Source organism: Rhamphochromis longiceps, linkage group LG3, assembly GCF_057381845.1.
Source record: "Rhamphochromis longiceps isolate RC_006_pf linkage group LG3, R_longiceps_female_GT1.1, whole genome shotgun sequence".
In the NCBI taxonomy this organism is placed as follows: Eukaryota; Metazoa; Chordata; class Actinopteri; order Cichliformes; family Cichlidae; genus Rhamphochromis; species Rhamphochromis longiceps.
The window spans coordinates 2,201,594-2,225,353 of record NC_140559.1 but is presented as its reverse complement, the minus strand read 5'-3'; the positions used below and the strand labels follow the sequence as shown (position 1 = coordinate 2,225,353).

Genomic DNA, 23,760 nt, shown 5'->3' with positions numbered 1-23,760 from the left:
TTTGAGCCTGAACATTTATTAAACTAAACTTCACATCTGTGCCTTGTCACTGTTTGGTAATAAAAAGTTTAAATTTTTCATGAACTCCAGTCCTGTTGCTTTTCCATTTAAATATCACCATGCTCGATCCACTGTAATTATTGAAATTGTTAATAAAATTGTGGAGTCTCAAGCAGCTGCATGTTTGACTGCACTGTGATTTAGACTCATTCACCTGAATCTTTTTGGTTTATTTTTAGTCATTTTGTTGATTTCAGGTCAGTTTTTATTAGTTTTAGATATTTTTTTCTGATTTTTTACACAATAAAACTCAGATGACAAAGAAAGCTGTGACATGTTTAGATATTTAGGTTATTTTCTTTGAAACTTACAGAAAGGACCAGACTGGTTCGCATCCCTTTATGTTTTTGTCAACAAACATTATAATAAACATTAATGAGGTTAATGATTTCATTTTACAGGCCCTGAAAAGGAAACAAACTTTACTTTGCAGCAGAAAAAACAAAGTAAAATAAATGCAGTTTTACTTTGTTTTAGGGTTTTTTTTCTCAGGTAGTGGTTCACCACTGTAACAACATAGCTTCAGGAAAAGGCAGGATCAGGGCAGCTTCTACAGGAAGCACAAGTATGTGGTCCTTAAAGAAGAAGTGTGCCATTTATCGTCCTAACAGGAGCAAAGGGTTTTGATTGGGGGCTCTGAAATGCCCGATATGCAGAACTGTGAGCAGCTCCTGGTGGTCTGTGGATCCCTGAGGACATCTTCTCCTCTGGTTTTACAGCAAGTTTGTGGAGGTGGGTTCTGGTCAGTCTCATTTTCTGTGCCTACATTAAATAAATGTTTGTCGTCTTTAATTGGGTGTTTGTTTGTTTGTTTTTAAATCCCCCATAGGTATTATTCACAGTATCAATTTAAGAGTGCAACAGAAAGTTATTCATTTCTGTTGTTCAGCGTTTTTTCCCCTCACAGCAGCACACTGCAACAAGCAGACCACACAAATGTGTTTATGATGTTCTGAACAATAGAACAAACTCAGATGGAATTCCACTGCAGACAGTAAAAAGGAAGAAGATCTGAAAATCTTCTACATGAAACATGAAATGGTTCTTTTATAAAGAGACTTCTGCTGATCCCGGCTCCAAGTTCTCTGTCCTGTTCTGATGTTGTTCTTGGTGTTGTTTGAAGGTGCCCTTGTGACGGAACGTTTGCCCGCAGTCCTCACACCAGTATGGTTTTTCTCCTGTATGGATTCGCATGTGACATGTCAGGCTGAACTGCCGACTGAAGGCTTTCCCACACTCATCACAGCTGTACGGTCTTTCTCCGGTATGGATACGCTGATGTTTCCTCAGAGAGCACGGGCGGGTGAAACTCTGCCCGCACTCCTCACAGTTGTATGGCTTCTCTCCAGTGTGAGTTTTGCTGTGTTTTTGTAAAATACATTTCTGCTTGAAACTTTTCCCACACTTGTCGCAGCTGTACGGCCTTTCTCCAATGATAACTCTTTGATGACTTTTAAGGGAGCACGTGTGAGAAAAAGGTTTTCCACACTCCTCACACCAGGGCGGACTCTCTCCGGTGTGGATTTGCTGGTGGACTTTCAGGGAAAATTTCAATGCAAAACTTTTACCACACTGGTCGCAGCTGTATGGTTTCTCTGCTGTGTGCAAACGTATGCAGTGAGTGTTCAGACTACATTTTAGAGTAAAAGTCTGACCACACTGATCACAGCTGTATGGCCTCTCCCCGGTGTGACTTCGTTTGTGCTTCCTCAGATGGGATGACTGAGTGAAAGCTGAGCCACATGTGTCACAGCTGTACGGTCTCTCTCCTGTGTGAACACGCTGGTGGATCAAGAAACCACTTAGTTGAGTGAAAGTGGAAGGGCACTGATCACACCTGTATGGTTTCTTCCCGATGTGACTTCGCTCGTGCCTCCTCAGATGAGACAACTGAGTGAAAGCTGAGCCACATGTGTCACAGCTGTACGGTCTCTCTCCTGTGTGAACACGCTGGTGCGTTAAGAAAGTCTGCAGTCGAGCGAAAGTGGATGGGCATTGATCACAGCTGTACTGTTTGTCATCCATGTGAATCTTCCGATTCTTGTTTGAGGCGTTGTCATGGTGCTGGGAGCCATGATGTCTGGGTCTCTTGTGGCCACCACGTTTCTATGGCAAAAGAGGAAAAAGAAGGACAATTTGGTACAACAAGGTGAATGTAATTACAGAGACAACACACGGGTTCATAAAATGCTGGGACTGAGCTTTGAAACCTGGTGGAGGAGGGCGGATGGAAAAAGGGAGGAGAAATACATGCGAAACTTGAAAAATTAGAATATCGTGCAAAATTTCATTTATTTCAATCATTTAGTTTAAAAGCTCAACCTAATAATAGGATAGACATTGCAAAGCAAGATATTTAAAACCCTTTATTTGTTATAATTTTAATGATTATGGGTTACAGCTTATGAGAACCCCAAAATCTCAGAAAATTAGAATATTACATGAAATCAATAAAACAAGGATTTTAAATACAGAAATGTCAGAGCTCTGAAAAGTATAATCATGCTTATGTACTCAGTACTTGGTTTGGGCCCCTTTTGCATGAATTACTGATTCAATGCAGCATGGCATGGATGCAATCAGCCTGTGGCACTGCTGAGGTGCTGTGAAGACCAGGATGCATTGTTCAGTCTCATGTCTCTCATCTTTCTCTTGGCAATGCCCCATAGATTCTCTATGGGTTTCAGGTCAGGTGAGTTTGCTGACCAATCAAGCACAGCATTCCCATGTTCATTGGACCAGGTTTTGGATCTTTTGGCAGTGTGGGCAGGTGCCAATTCCTGCTGCAAAATGAAGTCAGCATCTCCATAAAGCTTGTCGGCAGAAGAAAGCATAACATGCTCCAAAATGTCCTGGTAGACGGCTGCATTTACTCTGGACTTAACAAAGCACAGTGCACCTTTATCTTCCACACTTTTCCCTTCCACATAACTTTCTATTAATGTGCTTTGAAATACCACTTCAGAAACACCCAACTTCTTATGCAATTGCTTTTTGAGGCTTTCCCTTCTTATGGAATGTGTTAATGATGGTTTTCTGCACAACTGTCAGGTCAGCGGTCTCCCCCATGATTGTGATTCCTACTAAACCAGACTAAGAGACCATTTCAAAGCTCAGGAACCCTTTGCAGGTGTTTTGGTTTAATAAGCTGATTAGAGTGTGACACTTTGAGCCTAAAATATTGAACAATATTCTAATTTTTTGAGCTTTTGAATTTGGAGTTTTCATAAACTATAAGCCATAATCACCAAAATACTAACAAATAAAGGCTGGAAATATCTAGCATTGCATGTAATGAGTCTATATAGTACATTAGTTTCACCTTTTAAGTTGAATTAATGAAATAATTGAACATGATATTCAAATTTTTCGAGTTTCACCTGTAGAAGAGGTGGACAGAGAGACAAGTAGGAAGGGAAGAAAAGGAGAAGAAGAAAACGCAGATACTGAAACAAGGAGGAAATGTTTTCTTTCTTTCCTTATTAACACGTCATTTCATTATCTTCTACTTCCTTTCTTCTTCTCTCCTTCCTCATTGGCTTCAACCTCTCCTTAATTTCTTCTCACCCTCCTTGTTCATTTCTCTCTTAGTTATTTCCTTCTCTTCCTCTTTGTTTGGTTCTCTATCTTTCTATCCACTCTTCTTTCAAACTGCTTTCCATCTCTACCTCCTCATTTCTTTCTCTCTCTCTCCATGTTTACTTCTCTCCCATCTCACCTCCTCCTTTCCTTCCCTGTTCCCTCCCTGCCTACTTTCTTCCTCTCTCCTTCATTGTAGAGCATGTTTAGCTGAGGGAGGATAACCAGTGTTATCACGCTGACCTCTGAGTGCCTCGTGCTATCCTCAGATTCATGCTTCAGCAGACTGCAGCTCATTGTGAGCTCTGCACATGAAATTAATAAAACTAGAGCTGGGCGATAGAACGATAACGATATGTATTGTGAAATAACTTTTTCTCGATAGAAAAGTTAAACTATTGCGATAGGCCACATCTCTCTTGTCCTCTTAAAAAAAAGGGAACAACAGCCAATCCAAATTAAGTAGCGCAGACCCGAACCAATCACAGCCACAGCATCACGTCACGTGACTTGTTACGTACAGCACAAGTGCCAAGCCGCACGTGTGTTTGTTTGGGAAGCAGCCAGCTGCCGTGCCGCCCGGGTAATGGAGGAAATGAGTGTGCCGACTAGAGAAACATCAACCGAAAGCGTGACCGAAGGGAAAACAGATGATGGTTCCAATGCCGGAGAGATTGTCGAACGGAAGAGCCATAGAAGTTCCGTAGTGTGAAGGTATTTCAGCTATTTCAAGTCTGACAAAAACAGAGTAGCGTGCACTGTAAATGTGCCGAAAGCAAGTCTGGAAATACAATAAAGCGGTGCAGCTCAGTCTCTGACTGGAAGTGGTAATTCGTCATTCGGCTTTTGTCAGACTAAAGTAACTGTTAAAACTGTTTGAAAAGCTCAGCTATGCAACAAGGAGAGATTGAGAATTTCCTTTTAGTTCTCAGTTTATTTGATATTGACAAAAGTTAGTCAGTTTTGTCTGTTCTTCTGTAAAACAAACTAAGATTTATTTTTAGAATTAATATTTTGTTTTTAAGTGAAATTGACAATTTAGTCTGTTTCGTTTGTTCTATTTTGAAACTTAAACGTGATATGAAAAAATCTTATATCGCCCAGCTCTACATAAAACTGAACACAAGAGCAGCTCACTCCGGTTTGGCTCCCAGGCTGAAACAATGTTTTTGTTTCTGACTTTCTCTCGAGTCCAAACTCAGAGATCCTCCACTCACAAACTTTGGAACAGCCGACCACAAAGTAATTCACACTGGAGTATTTAAAGTTAATAAATACTGTAAGATTACAACAGAGTAGCTCTACGGGACATTTATTTATGGCCTCACCTACTGAGTATCCATCTGATAACAAACAGGGTGTTGTGTTCAGAACATCCTGTTCTAATCTAATCTACTTTTTGTGTTTGTGCACTAGTGGAGTGATGTGTGTGTGTCTGACTGTCTTGTGTTTCCTCTGCAGGGAGAAACTAGTGCGAGTACATTATGTGTGGACATCACCCCCCGCTCTATTATTATATTTATTATTTATTTGTTTAGGTTTGTCTGAGCTTCTCCACTTTCTCTAAGCTGTTTTCTAATAAACTATTGTTGAAGTTCGCCAACTTCACAGATTGTTTTGATGGTAGAGATCAAACAGAGACAAGAACTTCATTTGACACTCTTTATTTTCCAAGCATTCAGTGAACACATATCTGCGGGACTGTTTTGATCACGCGGACTGGGAAATGTTTCACGTGGCTGCTAGGGACATTGGTGAGTACACAGACTCAGTCTGTGGATTTATCAGGAAATGCGTGGAAGATGTCGTCCCATCCAGAACAGTTAAATCCTTCCCAAATCAAAAACCCTGGATTAACGGAGATGTTCGCGCGGCACAGAGCACCGCTTTTGCCTCGGCGAACACATCGGACTACAAACACGCACATTACCAACTCCGGAAGACGATCAAAGCAGCCAAACGTGAGTACAGGGACAGGGTGGAGCAACAGTTTGACAACCCTCGGAGTATGTGGCAGGGACTAAACACGATCACAGACTTTGGAGGGAAAACCAGCACACCGCAGACCACGGCCTCTCTGTGTGAGGATCTAAACGTATTCTACGCTAGATTCGACACAGCGAACACCATGAGACCGGACAGTGTGCGCACCGCGGATGACAACATCATTGTGAAGTTTGCGGACGACACTACAGTGGTGGGTCTTATCACCAACGGTGATGAGACGGCTTACAGGGAGGAGGTCAGCGCCCTGACCCACTGGTGTCAAGACAACCATCTCACCCTCAACGTCGCAAAGACAAAGGAGTTGATAGTGGACTTCCGGAGGTGCAGAGAAGTACACACCCCCATCACCATCAACGGCGCTGCTGTGGAGAGAGTGAGCAGCTTCCGGTTCCTTGGAGTACATCTGGCTGAGGATCTTACGTGGTCAGTACACATAAACAAAACAGTGAAGAAGGCGCAGCAGCGCCTCTTCTTTCTCAGGAGACTGAAAAGATTCGGCATGAGCCCCCGCATCCTCAGGACCTTCTATCACTGTGCCATTGAGAGCATCCTCACTGGATGCATCACCACCTGGTATGGCAACAGCACCGCCTACCACTGCAAAGCTCTCCAGCGAGTAGTGCGGTGCTCTGAACGGATAATTGGAGGTGAGCTTCCCTCCCTCCAAGACATCTACAGGAAGCGCTGCCTGAGGAAAGCGGGGAGGATCATCAAGGACTCCAGTCACCCCAGCCATAAACTGTTCAGACTGCTTCCATCAGGAAGGAGGTTCTGCAGCATCCGGTCCCGTACCAGCAGACTGAGAGACAGCTTTTTCCATCAGGCCATCAGACTGCTGAACACTTCATAGACACCTCAGCTTCACTACTGGAACTTCAACATTATGCACTCCACACTGTATATAAATGCCACTTGTTTTGCACATATTCAACTCTGTATATTTTTATATATTTATTTTATTATTTTTTTACTATTTAATTTGTAAAAATGTGTACACACACACACACACACACACACACACACACACACACACACACACACACACACACGTAGAAAAACATTTAGTATACACATCCAGAAATGCATACACTATTATATATTGTACATATATTTATTAGTTTCAGGTTGGCCATTCTTGTATTTTGCTCGTTTGTGTTGTTGTGTTTTGCACATCTCTGTTGCTTGTGAAGCTCACACACAAGAATTTCACTCGCATGCGCTGTGCCAGTGTGCCTGCACATGTGATGTGACAATAAAAGTGATTTGATTTTGATTTGGAGACCAAGCAGCTAGAGCTCTCTATGGGCGAGGTCTGGCTAAACAAAGGGATGTACTCGTGGAAGCTGCTCTCTGTGACACAACTGCTAGTACTTTCTCTCTCTATCTCTATGGTGACACCACTGTCTCCCCATCTTATCTCGCTCACCTTGGTCTACTCCCCTTTCTATGCAAGCTGCTCACATTCTTTGACTACACAGAAGCAGGCCTGAAACTAAAGCAACCTGAAACACAATTAATACAGCATGGAATCAACAGAATTACTTTATTCAATTTAAAAAGAATAATTATCATTAGCTTTGTCGTTTCCATTACTTCATTCCACACTATTTTGTGCAATTTTCAAGCTGCATCTCCAGCATTTTTGTATTGAACCATGTGTTCTCGCTACATTATTAAGAGTTTTGCAAGTTTAGCTCAGAGATCATAAACTCAGTCCTCGCTGCCAGTTTTTTGACACAACAAAACTCTGTGGATGCTCTTAGAGACTGCATTGTGGAGAGCACACTGACCAGCTGCATCACTGCATGGTACAGCAGCACTACTGCTATGGACTGCAAACGCCTGCAGAGCGTGATGACAACTGCAGAGACGATCATCTTGCATATTAAGCGCATAGCTGTTGGTGCCATTAAAAACTGTCTTTAGTGATTCAGGATTCAAGCGTTTATTGTCATATGCACAAAGAATTTCTCTGTGTATTGAAATTCTTTCTTTGCTATCCACACACAGATGCCTGGTTAATATTTATAAATAGAACAGACAAAATACAAATAGTATAAATAAATAAATGAAGACAAAATGTAAGTGTGAAATAGATGTAGTGCAAGAGAGCTATAAGAACAATCTGACTCTTTCTCCGTACAGATGCACTAACCTGTAGTTATAGAGCAGATGCAGTTTCTTCATCAGCCTTTCCCCTGTTTTTATGGCCATGAACACATTTGAATCTAGAACTCCAATATTATCCATTCAATTCCGCATTAAAACATTAAAAAACTCAAATTGTTACCTGATAATAATAATACCACTTTTAAAGCCGTTTAAATAACCACCACGGCTTCTGGGAGGACGATTGCTGAGTTTACGAGATGCACCTAAACGCCCCATGCATTCCTGACGGAGTCTACAGCTTGGACCGTAAGTTCTGATGCAGACGCGCACATCGTTTTCTTAAACTGCGCGGCTGTGTCCCGATGGTTGTTTTGTCTCCTTTCTTCTGTCAAAGTTAAAGCCTGAACAGGAAGTCCCTCGTGCCCCTTCACGTCCTCTTTCAGCTGTGATAACCTCTCACCTGTAGCTCAGCGCGAGCTGAGGAGGACTCCTCTCCGTTGCTGTTCTCCGTGTCCCGGCTTTCCTCCTCCATTATTCCTGCTCTGCTCCTGTTCCGCCAAAACTCAGCAGCTCGTCTCAGTACTCTCTCCAACTCTCGCGGTGACTAAAAAATAACGCGAGAAGAACAAAAACACTCCCATGGCCTTTCCTCAAGTACGCGAGTCCCAAGAGTCCGGCACGCACAGACTAGCGATTTGTACAGCGTACTTGATGATGTCACAGGTCCGGAGTTTTTACTCTCTTAATTCAACTGTGACTAACATGTTATGAAGCTTAACTTTAATCTCAGCCAAACCGACTGACTCAGGAACAAAGAAAACACTGAAATAAACCAAACATTAACATTTAGAAGCGATCGAAATGACTTATGTATCATGTTTGACTTCAGCAGCGAAATCTCTATTAATAAAAATAATGTACATGTATGCCTTAATAAAAAACAAACAGGTGAGATGTTAGGACACTTTATTTTTATTTTAGTGGACACTCAAAAATTACAACAGACAGCTGCTGGGGTTTGGAAGAGAACTGAACAAAGATTTAAAATATAATCGATCATTTTGAAGCAGCCTTCAGAATCTCCACGTATTAACATGCTGTTTTTGTTCCCGGTGAAAATGTTTCCTCCTGAATTGAAATATATCTCAGCCAAAACGATTTACTCAGGAACAAATAAACCAAACATTAACATTTCGAAGTTACTTAGAGACTCATATATCATGTTTAACCTGAGTAGTGAAAGAGCATGGGAGGGTTGAAAACGATGTGCCGACCTCTCGGTCTGCTATGGAGCTGGTGGGCAGTGTTGGGAAGGTTACTTTTAAAATGTATTCCATTACAGATTACAGAATACATGCCCCAAAATGTATATGGAGCTGGTGGGTAACAGATGTCTCGGAAAACGTCGGAGCACGTTTGGAAATATGTGATATGTTGATAAATCGAGCAGATATTTGAAGCTTACACAGCTACATTCTCACTTCAAAATAACTTACAATTTTATTTTGCGACCCAGAAAGAGTAATATTTAAAAGTTTTAGCCGCGCTCCTCCGCCATTGCCGCGTTTGGGTTCTGGACTGATGACGTATCACGAGTACACGAGAATGCAAGCACGCACAAGTACGCATATTGAAACAGGCCCCTTGTGTATTTCTTTATTGACAAACATCTCCGATGGTAAAGTGTTGGAATCTCATTCTGGACTTATTTCCTTCCTTCTTCCTCCTCGTGTGCTTCACTCAGCAGGTGTAAATCACCTTCTAAATGAGGTGAAAATAAATCTGAGTTTGTTTCTTTACATTAATCTGGAGTGAGCCTCATCTGTGACACAGGTTATAATCTTTTTTATTAATTCATTGTTTTTCTTTTCTACGTTTATTCTTTTAAATGTTTTTAACCTGTCAGAACGGCTCCTTGTTTAATATGAAATGTCAGACTTCAGGCGAAACTTGTCCTTCAGAGCCATTGTGTGTTTATCACTGCATTCAGGGTTCAGGTTCATGGATGGGAAATCTGCGGCTCACTTTGCTTCAGGTCTGAAACCGATCAGCGATCCCAGAGGAACATCGAGAACGATCAGCACTGATGATCATGCAGAAAGATGCAGGGGATTCTTTTAAAGAACAGGTTTTTATTCATGGCAGTGAAGAAGAAACTGGAACTTTTCCATCAATTACTAGTTCATGCATTACTTGATGAGGTTTTTCTCAGAGACTGGAAGGCCAGCTCTGTAGTTCTGATGGATAACGACGCATCACGCAGAAAAGCTGAACCTCTGTGAACATTTTACCATCAGCAGTAAAACTTCAGACACACACATCTGATTACACAGTTTACCTGCTTTGTTTTATTTATTTATCCTGGATACGATGAGCTGCACTGAGCTTCTGTAAAAACTTTATTTAAACGTGTGAGTACACTCTGGTCAAAGATGGTGTTGTGTTGTTCTGTTTACAGTTAAATAAAGACTTGAATCCTCTTAAAATCATCACTTTCTGTTTTTATTCACAATCATTTTATTTACGCAGCATCACAGCTTTGTCACATGTTCGTCGGTTTAACGTCCATTTCTTCTCACGGCGCTCGTATCCAACTGTTCATCAGTGGTCGATGACTCCGTCCGCTCCGTCGACACGTTTAAATAAAGCTTTTTTGAACACGCTACTCGCTGTCCCATGACAGTCGTTTGAGGGCTCCTCCTGTGTGGACGACGGTGAGGCCACAGGTCGCTGCAGCATGACGTCACCGTAGAAACACCATGGTAACAAGACCTGCGAGACAACCACAGCATCACTGCTTCATTCTCTACCTCCTCATTTCCTTTTCTGCCTCCTTCTTTGTATGTTTTTATGTACTTCTGAATCTTCAACTTCTCGTTCCCTTATCCACCATCTCATTTCCTTTTCTACCTCCTTATCTCCTTCGTTTTCCCTCCAACTACATTCTTGTTTCCTTTTCGTTCCTGCCCTTCTCTCCTAATTCCTTCTCTATATCTAGTTTCTTTTCCGCTTCCTTATTTCCTTTTCTATTTTCTTGTTTGCTTCTTTATCTCCACATTTCCTTCTGAGACTCCTTCCTTTCTGCTCTGACTTCTCATTTCCTTAACTGTCCCTAGATTCCTCCTTTCTTCACCTATAACTGTTCTTCTCTACTTCCTTGTTTCCTTCTCTATCTCCTTCTTTACTTTCTTTTTGCTTACTTTCCCACTGTCTCATTTGCTCCTGCCTCCCCTCTCTCTCAGGTCATACCGATGTGTGTGTGTGTGTGTGTGTGTGTGTGTGTGTGTGTGTGTGTGTGGTGTTACCCAGTGTGTAGGCGCAGACCAGTTTCTGATTGGTGGAGACGTGCAGCCAGCGTGGAACCAGCGAGTTGCTGTCAGTGTGCAGGGGGAGCATCAACACTGTGACACACAGCACCGCCACAGCCACACACACCGCCCACTGAGACGCGCTGCGCACAGCTGCAGACGCAGACACACACACAGAAACATCATTAGTAAGATCAACTCACTCTGCACCCGCGAATGCACTGCTGCAGGAACCAATCAGAGCACTCCATGGTGCCTTACCTGTGCAGGCAGGCAGGTGTGCCTGTGTGGGCAGGAGCTGAGAAGTAGGATGGGGCAGCGCCCTTTGTTGACCTCCTCTTTGCTCCTCTTCCTCTTGTCCTCCTCTAAGCTCCGCCCAAATCTCCCGTCGTCCCACCTGGCCTCCACCCCTCACCTCCATGCGGAACCGGTCCCTGCGGCCCCAGTGTCTGGGGGAGACGTCCAGGTGACGCACGACCCTGACAGGAAAACAAAATACTTGATTGCATGTGAGCGTCGTTATGGATTAAGTTTTAAACAAAGTTTGAAACACTCACAGGTCGACGCAGGACTTGGCCCGGATGCTGCCCTCTGCCTCCACCACCCTGTAGAACGAGGGCGCCGTGCACCACACTGTGAGGACAGAGAGAGAGGCTGTTAGAGGCTGTTAGAGCCAGTGGCGGCATGACCAGGGCCTAAACAAGGCTGCACTCACTCTTGAAGCTGAGGCTGAAGTTGTAGGGGTTGTAGAGGGTCAGCACCCTCCTATGGGAGCTCCTCTGCTCGGCGTAGAACACCATCTCTGAGGGGAACAGGAAGACGGCAAGACGTGGCACGCCCCCCACCGCCACGCTCTGCTCCCCTGCCACCGCCGACCCCCCCTCGTCTCCTCGCCCGTCATGGCTCTGCCTCCTCCTCATTAGTCCGCTCTGTGTGGAGCCCCGCCCGCGGACATGATCGGAGAGCTGTCATTGGATACCTAGAGGTAACACCGCCTACCACCACAGCGAGACAAAAAAAAAAAATCATTTAACGAGGAGAAAAAAAGTTTCTCTTTCCTAGGTTGTGGCTCCTTGGTTCCTCCTCTGTCTCCTTATTTTGTACAATGCCTCCTTGTTACCTCTCCCTACTTTTTCCCCTCCTCCTCGTCCTTTCTGTGTCCTCATTTCCACCCTGCCCCCTTTATTTACCAACTCCTTTTTTCCTTCCTCATATCCCTCCTTCCTGCCTTTTCTCTGCCACCATGATTCTTACCCGATACCTTGCTGCCTTCTGTACGTCTTTCCTTCCTTCTGTTTCTTTGTTTACTTCTCTACCTCCTCTTATCCTTCTGTGCTTCTTCTCTTCCTTCTCTGTTTCCGTGTTTACTTCTCTAGCTCCTCGTTTCCTTCCCTAAACAAACAGGACCCAGCATGTAAACAGTGGAGAACAAACACAGGTAACGCCTCATAAATAAGTACCTCAGCTCCTGTGTATCCCTCCGCTGTCAGCCTGTAGTATAAATTGTTTATTTCTGGATCTCTGTGTAAAAAAAACTCCGAAAAACTTCACTAACAGACTTTCTGTTAGTGAGCTTCCTGCTGTTTGCTAACGCTAGCTGCCCAATCACTCGCCAAAACACCGGTAACGTGACGCAGCAGAAACTGTCGCCAGCTCCGCGATATGATCTCCGGCAGCCGGACGGTCACACCGAGGCGTTTTATGGGAGTTTAATCCGGTAAAAAAAAGAAAAGAAACAGAAATAAAACTGCTCAGTGTTTCTACTCACCGCTGCCCCGGATCTACTTCCTCAGCAAGCTGTTGCTTATAATAAATCCCTCCCCCTCTCTAGCTCTAAACCAATGAGCGTTCGGAAAGAGTCCCAGCCTTCTGTTGTTTTGTGTGTCACATCAGACTCCTTAGTTTGACGCTGTGTTTAAGCTGAAATGATGGTGGCAACAGTTGTAATTCATTTTTAATTCTGAAACTAAACAAGAAATCGTTTTGGATTTATAAAAGCCATAATATTCAAGAAAATGGTACAACAATGGTTGCTACAATGTTTCAACCATGCTACAAGAAAATGCTTTCTTTCTTTGGCTCTCGGAGGAGGCGGACGCATCTTTCACCGTCTCCTTCCCTTATCTTTCTGGGTTATCCTTTTGTGTTACACATTTCACTGTTTTTTTCCTTTGCTACCTCCCTGACCTGTACGGTCGGCAAGGTCTGTCTTCTCGGTGGGCAACTGCAACTGACAAATAAAGGCTATCATCTCATCTCATTACAATGGTACAACATTATAAGCAATAAATTATTTAACAAATAATTGTGGCTTTTAGTTTCCTTATTTTAAAGAAACTAAACATTTATATAACGTCCTACCAGTTATACACTTTTAAATTTATGTTTTCTACATATTTATAGATATACTTAATTTAAATAACTAGCGTTGTAGCATCTGCGGCATTCAAGTTCTCTCGGAAATGAAAGACATAAGAATGCCATGCACGAATTTTTAGTTGAGTAGGGCCTCTTTATCAAAAGGCTCGTCATCGTTTCAAGTATCAGTCTGTATAAACATGTTTTTGGTCAAATGATGATGAATTCATAATCAACTTCACGTGTGTAATTTATTGCATGCCAAATGCCAAAATGTTTAAAATAACATTTTTCTTTTTAATATAACATCAGTAAGTCAAAGACTACAGCCTTCTAAATATCTGATGTACGCTGTACGTCATTAACTTCGCTGTATTAGTTGATTAGTAGAGTTCGGATGGAGGAGTTTAAAAGGAGACCATGAACGGAGCACGTTGATCGTTCCTCGCCTCCTGATTGGTCCGTTGCTCTTCGTGTCTCGGGACGCGTCCGCTTTATAGAGTCACCTTGCTACTCTTGCTGCCGCCGCTGCGACGGGGAGAAAGCAGGCGGAAAGCTCGGCTCAAAGGCACACAGGCAGGCGGGCGGCAGAAATCTGAACGCAGACTCTGCGGCCACTGACCGATCGGGGGAAACATGGCGGATGCGAAGCCCAAGACCTCCCCGAAGGCCATCAAGTTCCTGTTCGGGGGGCTGGCTGGGTAAGTGATGCGGCTAGCTGCCATGCTATCGCGCTAATGTCAGGGGTCAGAGGAGAGCTCTGGTCAGTTTAAACCCGCTCTGTGTGGTTTAAAGGACAGCACGGAGGCCGTTACTGCGGCGGAGCGACACGCTGATGGTTAGCTGTTAGCAGCTGATGCTGGCTGTCACAGGACGGGCTGCACCCCGAGAACTCCGAGGGGACGTTTTTCATCAGCACACCGGTGTCATGACGAAATCTGGGCACCTCTCTGCATGTGTTAGTTAGCCATGTTCGAGTAGAGCTTCCTGCCCCTTTTTTCTCACCAGAACACATTTAAACATGCAAACTCGTAGAAGTCCTGCAAATGTTCCGCTTGTATCCCCGGGAAATTATTTGTTAAAACCTCCCGCCTGGGCTTTACAACGAGGAGCTAACGCTAACGCTGGATTGGCAGCGAAGCTTCCCTAAAGTAAACTCTGACAGCAGATAAGGGGAGGTGGCACCAGTCAGGGGGACCTGACGTCGGCTCCCCGGTCTGCCGTTAGCATGCTAACTGTTAGCCGGGATGGATGACAGCTTTATGACCATGATGATGATGTAACCTGGTTTAGCCTCTAAACTCTGAAATCAGGTTCAGTTAAACTCTGATCCATGTTTATCACAAAACATTTACAAATGTAATCATGTATCATAAAAGTTCATTAAGCCAATTAATAATTTGATGAATGAATTAAAATTATAATCTCAATAATTATCTCACACTGCGCCTCAGTGATTGGCTGCCCCTCACTCAACAGGGTGCGTGACTGTCTCTGACATCATACTGATCCAAAAATAGAAAAAAATGATAAACTGAACAATTTGACCTTTTGGCTCACAGGGATTAGTGAACGTATGCTGACATGAAGGTTAACATGAGTGTATGAGAGGAAACATGGAGAACATTACTCACACACACACTTTAAGACGATAGTGTGTGTGTGTGTGTGTGTGTGTGTGTGTGTGTGTGTGTGTGTGTGTGTGTGTGTGTGTCAGGTTACCTTAGCAGGCGTAGCAGGTTAAACAGCCTCATAATAAACAGTTGAAGGTCACCAAATGTTGACAGTATGGCTGCTTCTTACAAACTCCGTGAGGCGGTGTCAACAGTTGACTTTATTTCAAACCTGCACACCTTTTTTCATAGATGGATATCTATCTATCGATATATCTCTCAGAAACTATAAAAGTTAAAAATAATGACATGACTAAATGTTAGAGCTGTAGGTTTGCAGATTAGGCCTTCATTTATATTTTAATCCATATTTGGTGTGAATCAGAGATAATTTAGAGGTATCTCTGCACCATCTCTAATTTTACAGTTTGTAATTCGTCAGGATCCCAGCACGCTCTTCTGTGAAGCTTCATTTGAGATAAATAAATGGACGTGTTCTGATTTAAAAGACAAGAATCGCTGCCCCAGGCAGGTTTTCATCATCGTGAGTTAATCTGTGCTCTCACCTGCTGCCGTCGGTGTTTTCTAAGGGAGGCTAAACTCTCACCTCCTGATAAACTCACAGTACCAGCTCTTCCAGTCCCTGATAACTTATCACTGCAGAGTTACCACATCGCTGCAGCTTCACTGCTAACAGAAGTGTAAATTCATTAGAGCAAACACCTCTGTTCTCCAACTGCGCTTAAACAACCTGCCATGTTTTAGTTTTTACTGTCTCCCTTAACTGTAAAACTCCTCCCTGATGTTCTTTTCAAATAAAAAGAACTTTTCAAGTGAACTTTGATTTATTTTGATCACATTGTTTGGATTTCAGTGGAAGTCGTTGGAACAGTCAGTCCAAAGGTCTCATTTTATAAGTTACGATTTAAATCTGTTCAAACATCTGAAATGTCAGATATATGATAACAAGTCTGCGCTCCCAGGTTTTGTTGTGTCTTTGACTGTGCCAAAAAGTTTTTGGTTTCATGTTTTCTCAGTAATGCTTCAGCTTTAATAAACGTACTTGTGCTGTTCCCTCTCTGCAGGATGGGCGCGACAGTCTTCGTGCAGCCGTTGGACCTGGTGAAGAACAGGATGCAGCTGAGTGGTCAGGGGACGAAGGCTCGAGAGTATAAAACCAGCTTCCACGCCTTGTTCTCCATCCTGAGAAACGAGGGCGTGGGGGGCATCTACACCGGGTACCAGCGCTTCGCCCCATCCTGATTTTTATCATTTTAACTCACGTTTCATCTCCCTGCTTCATTGTGGGTTTCTTTGTGTGTTTGTCAGTCTGTCAGCAGGTCTTTTGCGTCAGGCGACCTACACGACGACCCGTCTGGGAATCTACACCATCCTGTTCGAGAAAATGACCAGCAGTGACGGCCGGCCGCCGAACTTCTTCCTCAAGGTGAGCTGAAAGAGTGAAAGGCTTATGAGCTCTGAAATCATCTAAGCCTGTAGAAAGCTTTTAAGCAGTGGTAAAGGTGTAGATGCCACAGCACCCTCCATGCTGCTGAGTAACAGTGTGCTCCCCCTACAGGCTCTGATTGGTATGACAGCTGGAGCCATTGGAGCATTTGTGGGGACGCCAGCAGAGGTGGCGCTGATCAGGATGACGGCCGATGGACGGTGAGACTCTGTTTACCTTCGAGCAGCTTTCTCTGCTCGGCATGGACACAAAATGACTCGCAGGCGTTTTCCTCACCGTTTGTGTCTCCAGGTTACCTGCAGACCAGCGGAGAGGATACAAGAATGTTTTTAATGCCCTCGTTCGAATAACCAAAGAGGAAGGCGTCACTACGCTGTGGAGGGTGAGGCTACCATCATCATCATCATTTTCTTCACTTGGGCCTGAATGAGTAGCCATTAGTCCAGATGCAGTAATTTAATGTGGAAATTTTAATTGATAAAAAGGTTTGTGTCCTGAAGTGGTCCTTCACCCAGAGTAGATGCTGCCCGATTTAACATCACACAAACATTACATTAGCTCTTTTTTTTTTTTTTTTTTCTTATTTAACTATTTTGTTTTTCAAGCCGTTGTACTGTTATTAATATGTGTGAAAGTAGTTAATGGGAACTGTGAGCTACTGCTGCAGCTTTTATTGAAGGGGAAAAAAAACTCTGCGAATCCTGAGCAAAAACAAGAAAAATGACCTCAGTTTTGATTCTGATATTTTTGAATTTGGCTTTTTCTCTGCTTATCCTCATGTTTCCAAAACATTTATATTCCCAAAATTCTCAGTTTTTCTTCTAAAGAATTTCCAAACTGAAGAATGTCACATGTTCTAAATCTGGGTCTCTCTTTATCAAACATAAATGTCTAATCTAATCGTTGCGCGAGACTGTGATGCAGTATTCGCTGCTTTTTAGAATAATTTTAGCTCCTCAGGTGACGATTGAATAAACGCTCATGGATTTAGTGGCTTTGTTTTGTTAGTTTTTACAGCCCTTGTTAAAAATGTGTCTACAATATTTTAAATAATTTTAAACTGAATTAAAACATTTAAATAATCTTTTTATTTTTATTAAAAATATTAATTGAATTTTTTTAATTTGCAAAGGATTTTACTGACCATCTGCAGTACTTCCATGGGGCAGCAGAGGGCAGTGTCGCAGTCTTTTTCAATGAATCAGAACACTTTATTATTCCCAGACGACATTACGTGGTCACAGTTGCTCCAAGACGGGAAGGACAGGGATCTTCTTCTTTTCTGATCTCTGCATCTTTTTTTCTGATTTTGCAACAGTTTTCCCACCAAAGATGGTGCAAACATAGGTCAGATAAACTGAGTCATTACAGTGCCTCAGTTTTTGTTCAGTTATAAACACTTGGTAGTAACATCTTAAACTTTTCACTTAAAAAAAAAAAAAAAAAAATGATTCTGCTTGCAGGAATCTAAAAGCTTCATCCATGAAATTCTCACTACATGATTAACAAAATTTGACACTTGTCCTTTCATTCTCTGTAATATCAATAACAAAAGTTAGATGATTTTTAAATCAAATTTCCTGATGAGTGTTAGTAATAAAATGAGGATTTAAGTGCTGAAACCTAAACTGGGACGGATCTCAGCTATTCTGCTGAATCAAAGACGATAAAAAGCTGAAACTGTAAATCGGAGCTACAGCATGCTCTGAGGGTCGCTGACATCCCTCCACCTCTACCCTCGCTGGTTCATTTCCTGCAGAAAAGACTCCAGACGTCGTCTGTGGAGCGTTCACGTCTGTTTGTTGGTTCAGCAGCTTTATCGAGTCTCTTTGGGTGTTTTTAATAACTGAGCTGATGACGACTCTGTTGTTGCAGGGTTGCATTCCCACCATGGCTCGAGCGGTGGTCGTGAACGCTGCTCAGCTGGCCTCGTACTCTCAGTCCAAACAGGCGCTGCTCGATTCAGGTGCCCAACACACGCACGCACTCACGCAAGCACACGGTCTTGCAGTGACGCACACTCTTCATCAATATGTTTGTGTGTTCTCAGGTTATTTTAGAGACGATATTCTGTGTCACTTCTGTGCCAGTATGATCAGTGGTCTGGTTACCACGGCAGCCTCGATGCCTGTCGACATCGTAAAGACCAGGTGAGACTGAAGGCGTTTGATGAACTCTTCTTCTGTGGTCCAGCCGAGTCTGACCACCTTCTCCTTTTTCTTGGCAGGATCCAGAACATGAAGATGATCGACGGGAAGCCAGAGTATAAAAATGGTTTGGTGAGTCGCCAATTTTATTTGGTTTTTACTTGTTTTTGTTATTACATTTTGGTCATTAAAGTCTTTTTTTAGCATGAAAGTTAAATAATGCTCTGAAAGCAGATGAGCTGATGAATAAAGGCAATATTGTTCCTGGTAATACTGTGATTTTGAAGTATTTGTACAGGTTACTTCTGTATCTTTGATGTTCTTTGTGTAACATTTAGATTTAGAGAATCATTTTCTGACAATCTGCAATACACATTGACAGGCCTCTTTATTAGGTACACATCGCTAGTAACAAGTTTTATCTTCAGAACTCTTTAAATCTTAATAAATTTAACAAGGATTTTGCTCCATATTAACATCATATCATCACACAGCTGCTGCAGGTTTGTCAGTTGCTCCTTGATGAGGAAGATGCTCCACTGGAGTCAGGCCATTTGAGTACAGTGAACTTATTTTCTTATGTTAGAGATGAATGGAGCTTTTTGACATGTGTTATCCTGCAGATATCAGGAAATGTGGTCATGACAGGATGGGCACGGGCATCATGTCTAAATGCACTGAGTCACTGCCATGTGATTGGCTGATAAAACACAAGTCAAAGAAGTTTAACAGGTGTTCCTAATGAAGTGGCCAGTGAGAGGACTGATATACAAGTTATATTAAGTTATATTAATACTGTATTAATAGACTTGTTCCGGTAATAAGTGTTTATATTCTGGGCACCGACTGAATTATCTGTGTCATGATCAGGAGGTGCTGGTTCGAGTGGTGGGGAAGGAGGGCTTCTTCTCTCTGTGGAAAGGTTTCACCCCGTACTATGCCCGCCTCGGCCCGCACACCGTCCTCACCTTCATCTTCCTGGAGCAGATGAACCGCCTCTACAAGACCTACGTCCTCGACGTTTAGCCCATGCACACACAGTGTTTGAATTCTTTCTGTAAAGAGAAAAATGTAAATTAAATGTAGTTCAGACATCATTCACAGATGTTTTGAGTAATTAAGTCTTATTTGTAGAAACCCTGCCCCACTGTCTCCCTGACAACACGCAGCATCATGATGGGATTGATAGGTAACCATGGTAACAACCATGGCTGAGCAGAGACTCGTGGTTGAATAAAGACTTTTTGACCTTGCTTTGTTGTCATTTCCATCACTTCCTACTTGGACTCCTGTTATTAATTACATCAATACGTCGGCTAAACTTTATTGTAGTCGATACTGATGTTGATGCCTCTCAATGGCTCAATATAACATCTGGCACAGGACAGCTGTTATGAAAGTAAGGGAGAAAGTTTGTCCAAATCTCTGGCCCCAGGAAACCCAGCTTGGTCCTGATGGTTTTCCTCACCATTTTTCTGCCAGGGTGAGTTTAGCTGTTAATAATGTAGACTCTATTATTAAATTAAATGAAAGGAATAAATTACACTTTTATGAAACCACCTGCTATTTTTATGTAGTTTCCATGTTAGCAGGCTGCAAAGTGCTCTATAACTGTAATGGATCTAAAAGTGTTAAAATCTTCAGTTTTAGATCATCCTCAGCCTAAACTTAAAATCATAAAGGACAGCATTACATTTCTGATATTAACAGTAACTCTGGGCCTCTGGAGTGTACAGCTAATGCCATCTCTTTATAAATATGGATAACAAAAGCTAAGGAGTGCTGCGTCATTAAAAAATACAGACTATTAGAGTAACAGGTGTGTAGTGTTGCTAACTAGCTAGCAAAAAGCCTCAAACAAAGTGGGTATGCTAGCAGCTAATCTAGCAAATGAATTAACAAGAGTGATTTTAGATGTTTTAAAACTATAACATGAGAAGCTGTGTGTCTTCTTCATAAGTGACGTGGTTGTATTTACCTTAAGTGAACAAGTCATCAGTTGCGGTAAACCTATCACCAGGTAGACTGGTCAGAATGCTCTGGTTACAATCCATTTCAGTTTGTCTTTTGTACAAGTGAATCCACCTGTGTTTGTCTGCCTGAATTACACTTACACTGCAGGGGAAACTGAACAATAACCAGAACAAAGTCTAAAATAAAAACTGCCAAATATCTGCACCACTGAGTCACGCTTTATTTTCTCAGCATCAGAAAAGGTTTCATTTCTGACCTGCAACAAACATATGCACTGTGCTGGCTATGGAAGCCCGTTTCCGCCACACAAAAAAAAGTATCCATAACTCGAACTGTCGAGTTATTTTCTCAAAATTTCGAGTTACTATTCAAAATTTTGAGAAAAATATCTCGAAATTTCAAGATATGGATACTTTTTTGTGTGTGGTGAAAACGGGCTTCCATAGCTGTACAGCTTGCAAATTTATAAGAGGAAGTTGAATGAATTTCTGGCCTTTATGTCACTCAAATGCAACAAACCAGGAAATATAACATGTTGATCTATGTTTTGCATCAGCCACTAGATGGCACTGTGTTGCTGCAGAGTAGTGTCAGAGTAGCGGTTTTCTACGCAATCCCTCGCCGTTGGACAGTGCAGACATTGAGGCTTACGGCGTTCCCACACCGCGCATGGATTGGGACTCTAGCAACCTGCCCGAGGCATGGCGGCGCTTCAAGCAGCTCGCCGAGCTGATGTTCGCTGGTCCTCTTCGGGGGAAGGAGGAGGCAGACAAATGCAGCTACCTTCTTCTATGGGTCAGTGAGAAGGGACAGGATGTCTACAACACGTGGATGCTCACCGCAGACGACTCCCGAAAGCTTCAAATGTACTACGATTACATCACACTGAAAGCTAACCCAATCTACGCCAGATATAGGTTCCATGAAAAGATGCAGGGTGAAAATGAGGCATTTGAACAGTTTATTACAGAACTGAAACTGCTTGACTGTGGGTACCCAAATACAGATGAAATGGTCAGAGATCGCCACACATTACATAAGAAGAGGAATAGTTTCCCAGGTTAAAATGCCCAAGAAGATCAGTTTTAAATCTCTCTCCTCATCGATGGCCGAGCCCGAGTTCTTGATGACAGACTTTGCCAAGATGGAGTTTCAAGGACAGCTGCACCTAGGCTTCCAGGCTATCCATGCCTTCCAGAAACATGGCCATCTTCACTCAAATACAACAAACCAGGAAATATAACATGTTGATCTATGTTTGCATCAGCCACTAGATGGTGTTGCCATCTAGTGGCTGGACCCCAGACCCCTCAACAAGGCCATACAAAGACCCCATTACCCTCTACCCACCTTGGAGGATGTCACCATAAAACTTCCTGGGGCCAAGTATTTTAGTGTTTTGGATGCCAGATCAGGCTACTGGGCCATTAAACTAAGCCACGAATCATCTCTGTTAACCACATTTAATACTGTGTTTGGCAGGTACCGCTTCACCAGGCTGCCATTCGGGATACTCTCAGCCCAGGAAGAGTTCCAGTGACGCGTGGATGAGCCCTACAAAGGCCTGAGGGGCGTGGCAGCCATTGTGGACGACGTGTTGGTCTTCGGAGGAGCCAAACAGGAGCATGATGACAACATGAGGACCATGCAGCAGGGAGAGAAGTGTAAAACTGAACCCTGACAAGTGCACCATCTGCGTCAAAGAGGTCAGTTACTTCGGTCACACATTGTCACACGAAGGACTAAAACCAGAGCCACAAAAAGTAAAAGCAGTCCAAGACATGGCGCCCCCGCAGAACAGGGGAGAACTGGAAACAGTGCTGGGGATGGTTAATTATTTAGCAAGATTTGCCCCACACCTGTCAGAGATAAACGTGCCGCTCCGCCAGCTGTTAAACCAGGACAGTGAGTTTGTATGGGACAAGAACCATGACAGATCCTTTCAACAAATGAAGGAGCTGATCACTAGAGAACCAGGCTCAGTTCTCTCCTTCTTCAACCCCAAGAACGCGCTACGACTCCAGGTCAATGCACCCAAAAGTGGCCTCGATGCTGTGATGCTGCAAGACGGCAAGCCAGTCGCCTACACATCCAAGTCACTTAACAGCACTGAGCAGAACTATGCCCAAATAGAAAAGGAACTGTATGCTGTTCTCTTTGGCTGCAAGCGGTTCCACGAGTAAATGTACGGTCAACATGTGACCATTGAATCGGACCAAAAGCCACTAGAGTACTCAAAAAGCCACTAGTATCAGCACCACCACGGCTACAGAGGATGATACTACAGCTGCAAAAGTATAACATCAGCATCATCCACAAGCCAGGGAAAGACATCCCGGTAGCCGACTCGCTCTCCCGGAAATCCATAGAGTTCTACGATAAATCACTATGTGACGGGATGGATGCGCAGATCCACTCAGTCCTCAGCAACATGCCTGTCACTGATCAGATAAGAAACAAAACAGGCCAGGACCCTCAGCTTAACACTCTGAGAAGGACCACATTGGGTGGATGGCCGGATAAAAGGTCTCAATGTCCGCCTGACATCCAGGAGTTTTGGAACCACAGGGATGAGATCTCACTGATATATGGGATCATGTTTAAAGGAGAGAAAATGATCCCAAAAAGGTTCAGAAAGGACATGATAGATCGGATTCACTCCAGCCATATGGGCATAGAAAAGAGTAAAAACAGAGCCAGAGACCTTCTGTTTTGGCCAAGCATGGGAAAGCAGATTGAGGAAGCAGTTGGAGCCTGCAGCACATGCCAGGAAAGACAAACTGCTAACCCCAAGGAACCCCTGCTGTCAAATGCAATACCAGAAAGACTGTGGCAGGTTATAGCAACTAATCTGTTTACTTGGAACTCGGAAGACTACATCATCATCGTAGATTACTATAGTAGGTTCTTCGAGTTGGAAAGACTGTACAGCTGCACTGCAGAAGCAGTGATCCGCAAACTAAAGTCAGCCATGGCCAGGCATGATATTCCAGAGTCAGTGATTAGTGATAACGGCCCGTGCTATGCTTCAAGTAATTTCCAACAGTTCTCAAAGTCATGGAGTTTCACCCACAACACTACTAGCCCCCATTACCCACAGAGCAACGGCCTAGCCAAAAAGACTTCCAGACAGC

The 23,760-nt window shown here is 43.2% G+C and overlaps 4 protein-coding genes across 5 annotated transcripts in view; 1 reads left to right on the top strand and 3 right to left on the bottom strand.

Moving 5' to 3' along the window:
• Positions 1–23,760, bottom strand: part of LOC146672509 (nuclear factor 7, brain-like) — a 190,792-nt gene that overhangs the window by 88,515 nt on the left and 78,517 nt on the right. The gene's annotated exons all lie outside the window — the stretch shown is intronic.
• LOC146672515 (uncharacterized) lies at positions 378–8,343 on the bottom strand. The gene is made up of 2 exons (XM_085385834.1): positions 8,219–8,343; positions 378–2,166 (listed from the first exon to the last, which is right to left on the bottom strand). Exons 1-2 carry the CDS (start codon positions 8,288–8,290, stop codon positions 1,108–1,110), a joined length of 1,131 nt encoding a protein of 376 aa, XP_085241960.1. The 5' UTR covers positions 8,291–8,343; the 3' UTR covers positions 378–1,107.
• Positions 10,239–12,903, bottom strand: LOC146672514 (motile sperm domain-containing protein 1-like). 2 transcript variants are annotated; one of them, XM_085385829.1, is made up of 6 exons: positions 12,835–12,903; positions 11,782–12,061; positions 11,624–11,699; positions 11,328–11,545; positions 11,064–11,219; positions 10,239–10,530 (listed from the first exon to the last, which is right to left on the bottom strand). In XM_085385829.1, the coding sequence occupies exons 2-6, from the start codon at positions 11,984–11,986 to the stop codon at positions 10,502–10,504; spliced, it is 684 nt and encodes a 227-aa protein (XP_085241955.1). In that variant the 5' UTR covers positions 11,987–12,061; positions 12,835–12,903; the 3' UTR covers positions 10,239–10,501. The 2 variants fall into 2 exon arrangements, with proteins under 2 accessions (XP_085241955.1, XP_085241947.1); XM_085385821.1 differs by lacking the exon at positions 12,835–12,903 and adding an exon at positions 12,527–12,828.
• Positions 13,882–19,905, top strand: slc25a11 (solute carrier family 25 member 11). Its single transcript, XM_085385815.1, has 9 exons — positions 13,882–14,125; positions 16,123–16,275; positions 16,367–16,484; positions 16,617–16,705; positions 16,797–16,887; positions 18,381–18,471; positions 18,556–18,655; positions 18,733–18,784; positions 19,523–19,905. Exons 1-9 carry the CDS (start codon positions 14,061–14,063, stop codon positions 19,676–19,678), a joined length of 915 nt encoding a protein of 304 aa, XP_085241941.1. The 5' UTR covers positions 13,882–14,060; the 3' UTR covers positions 19,679–19,905.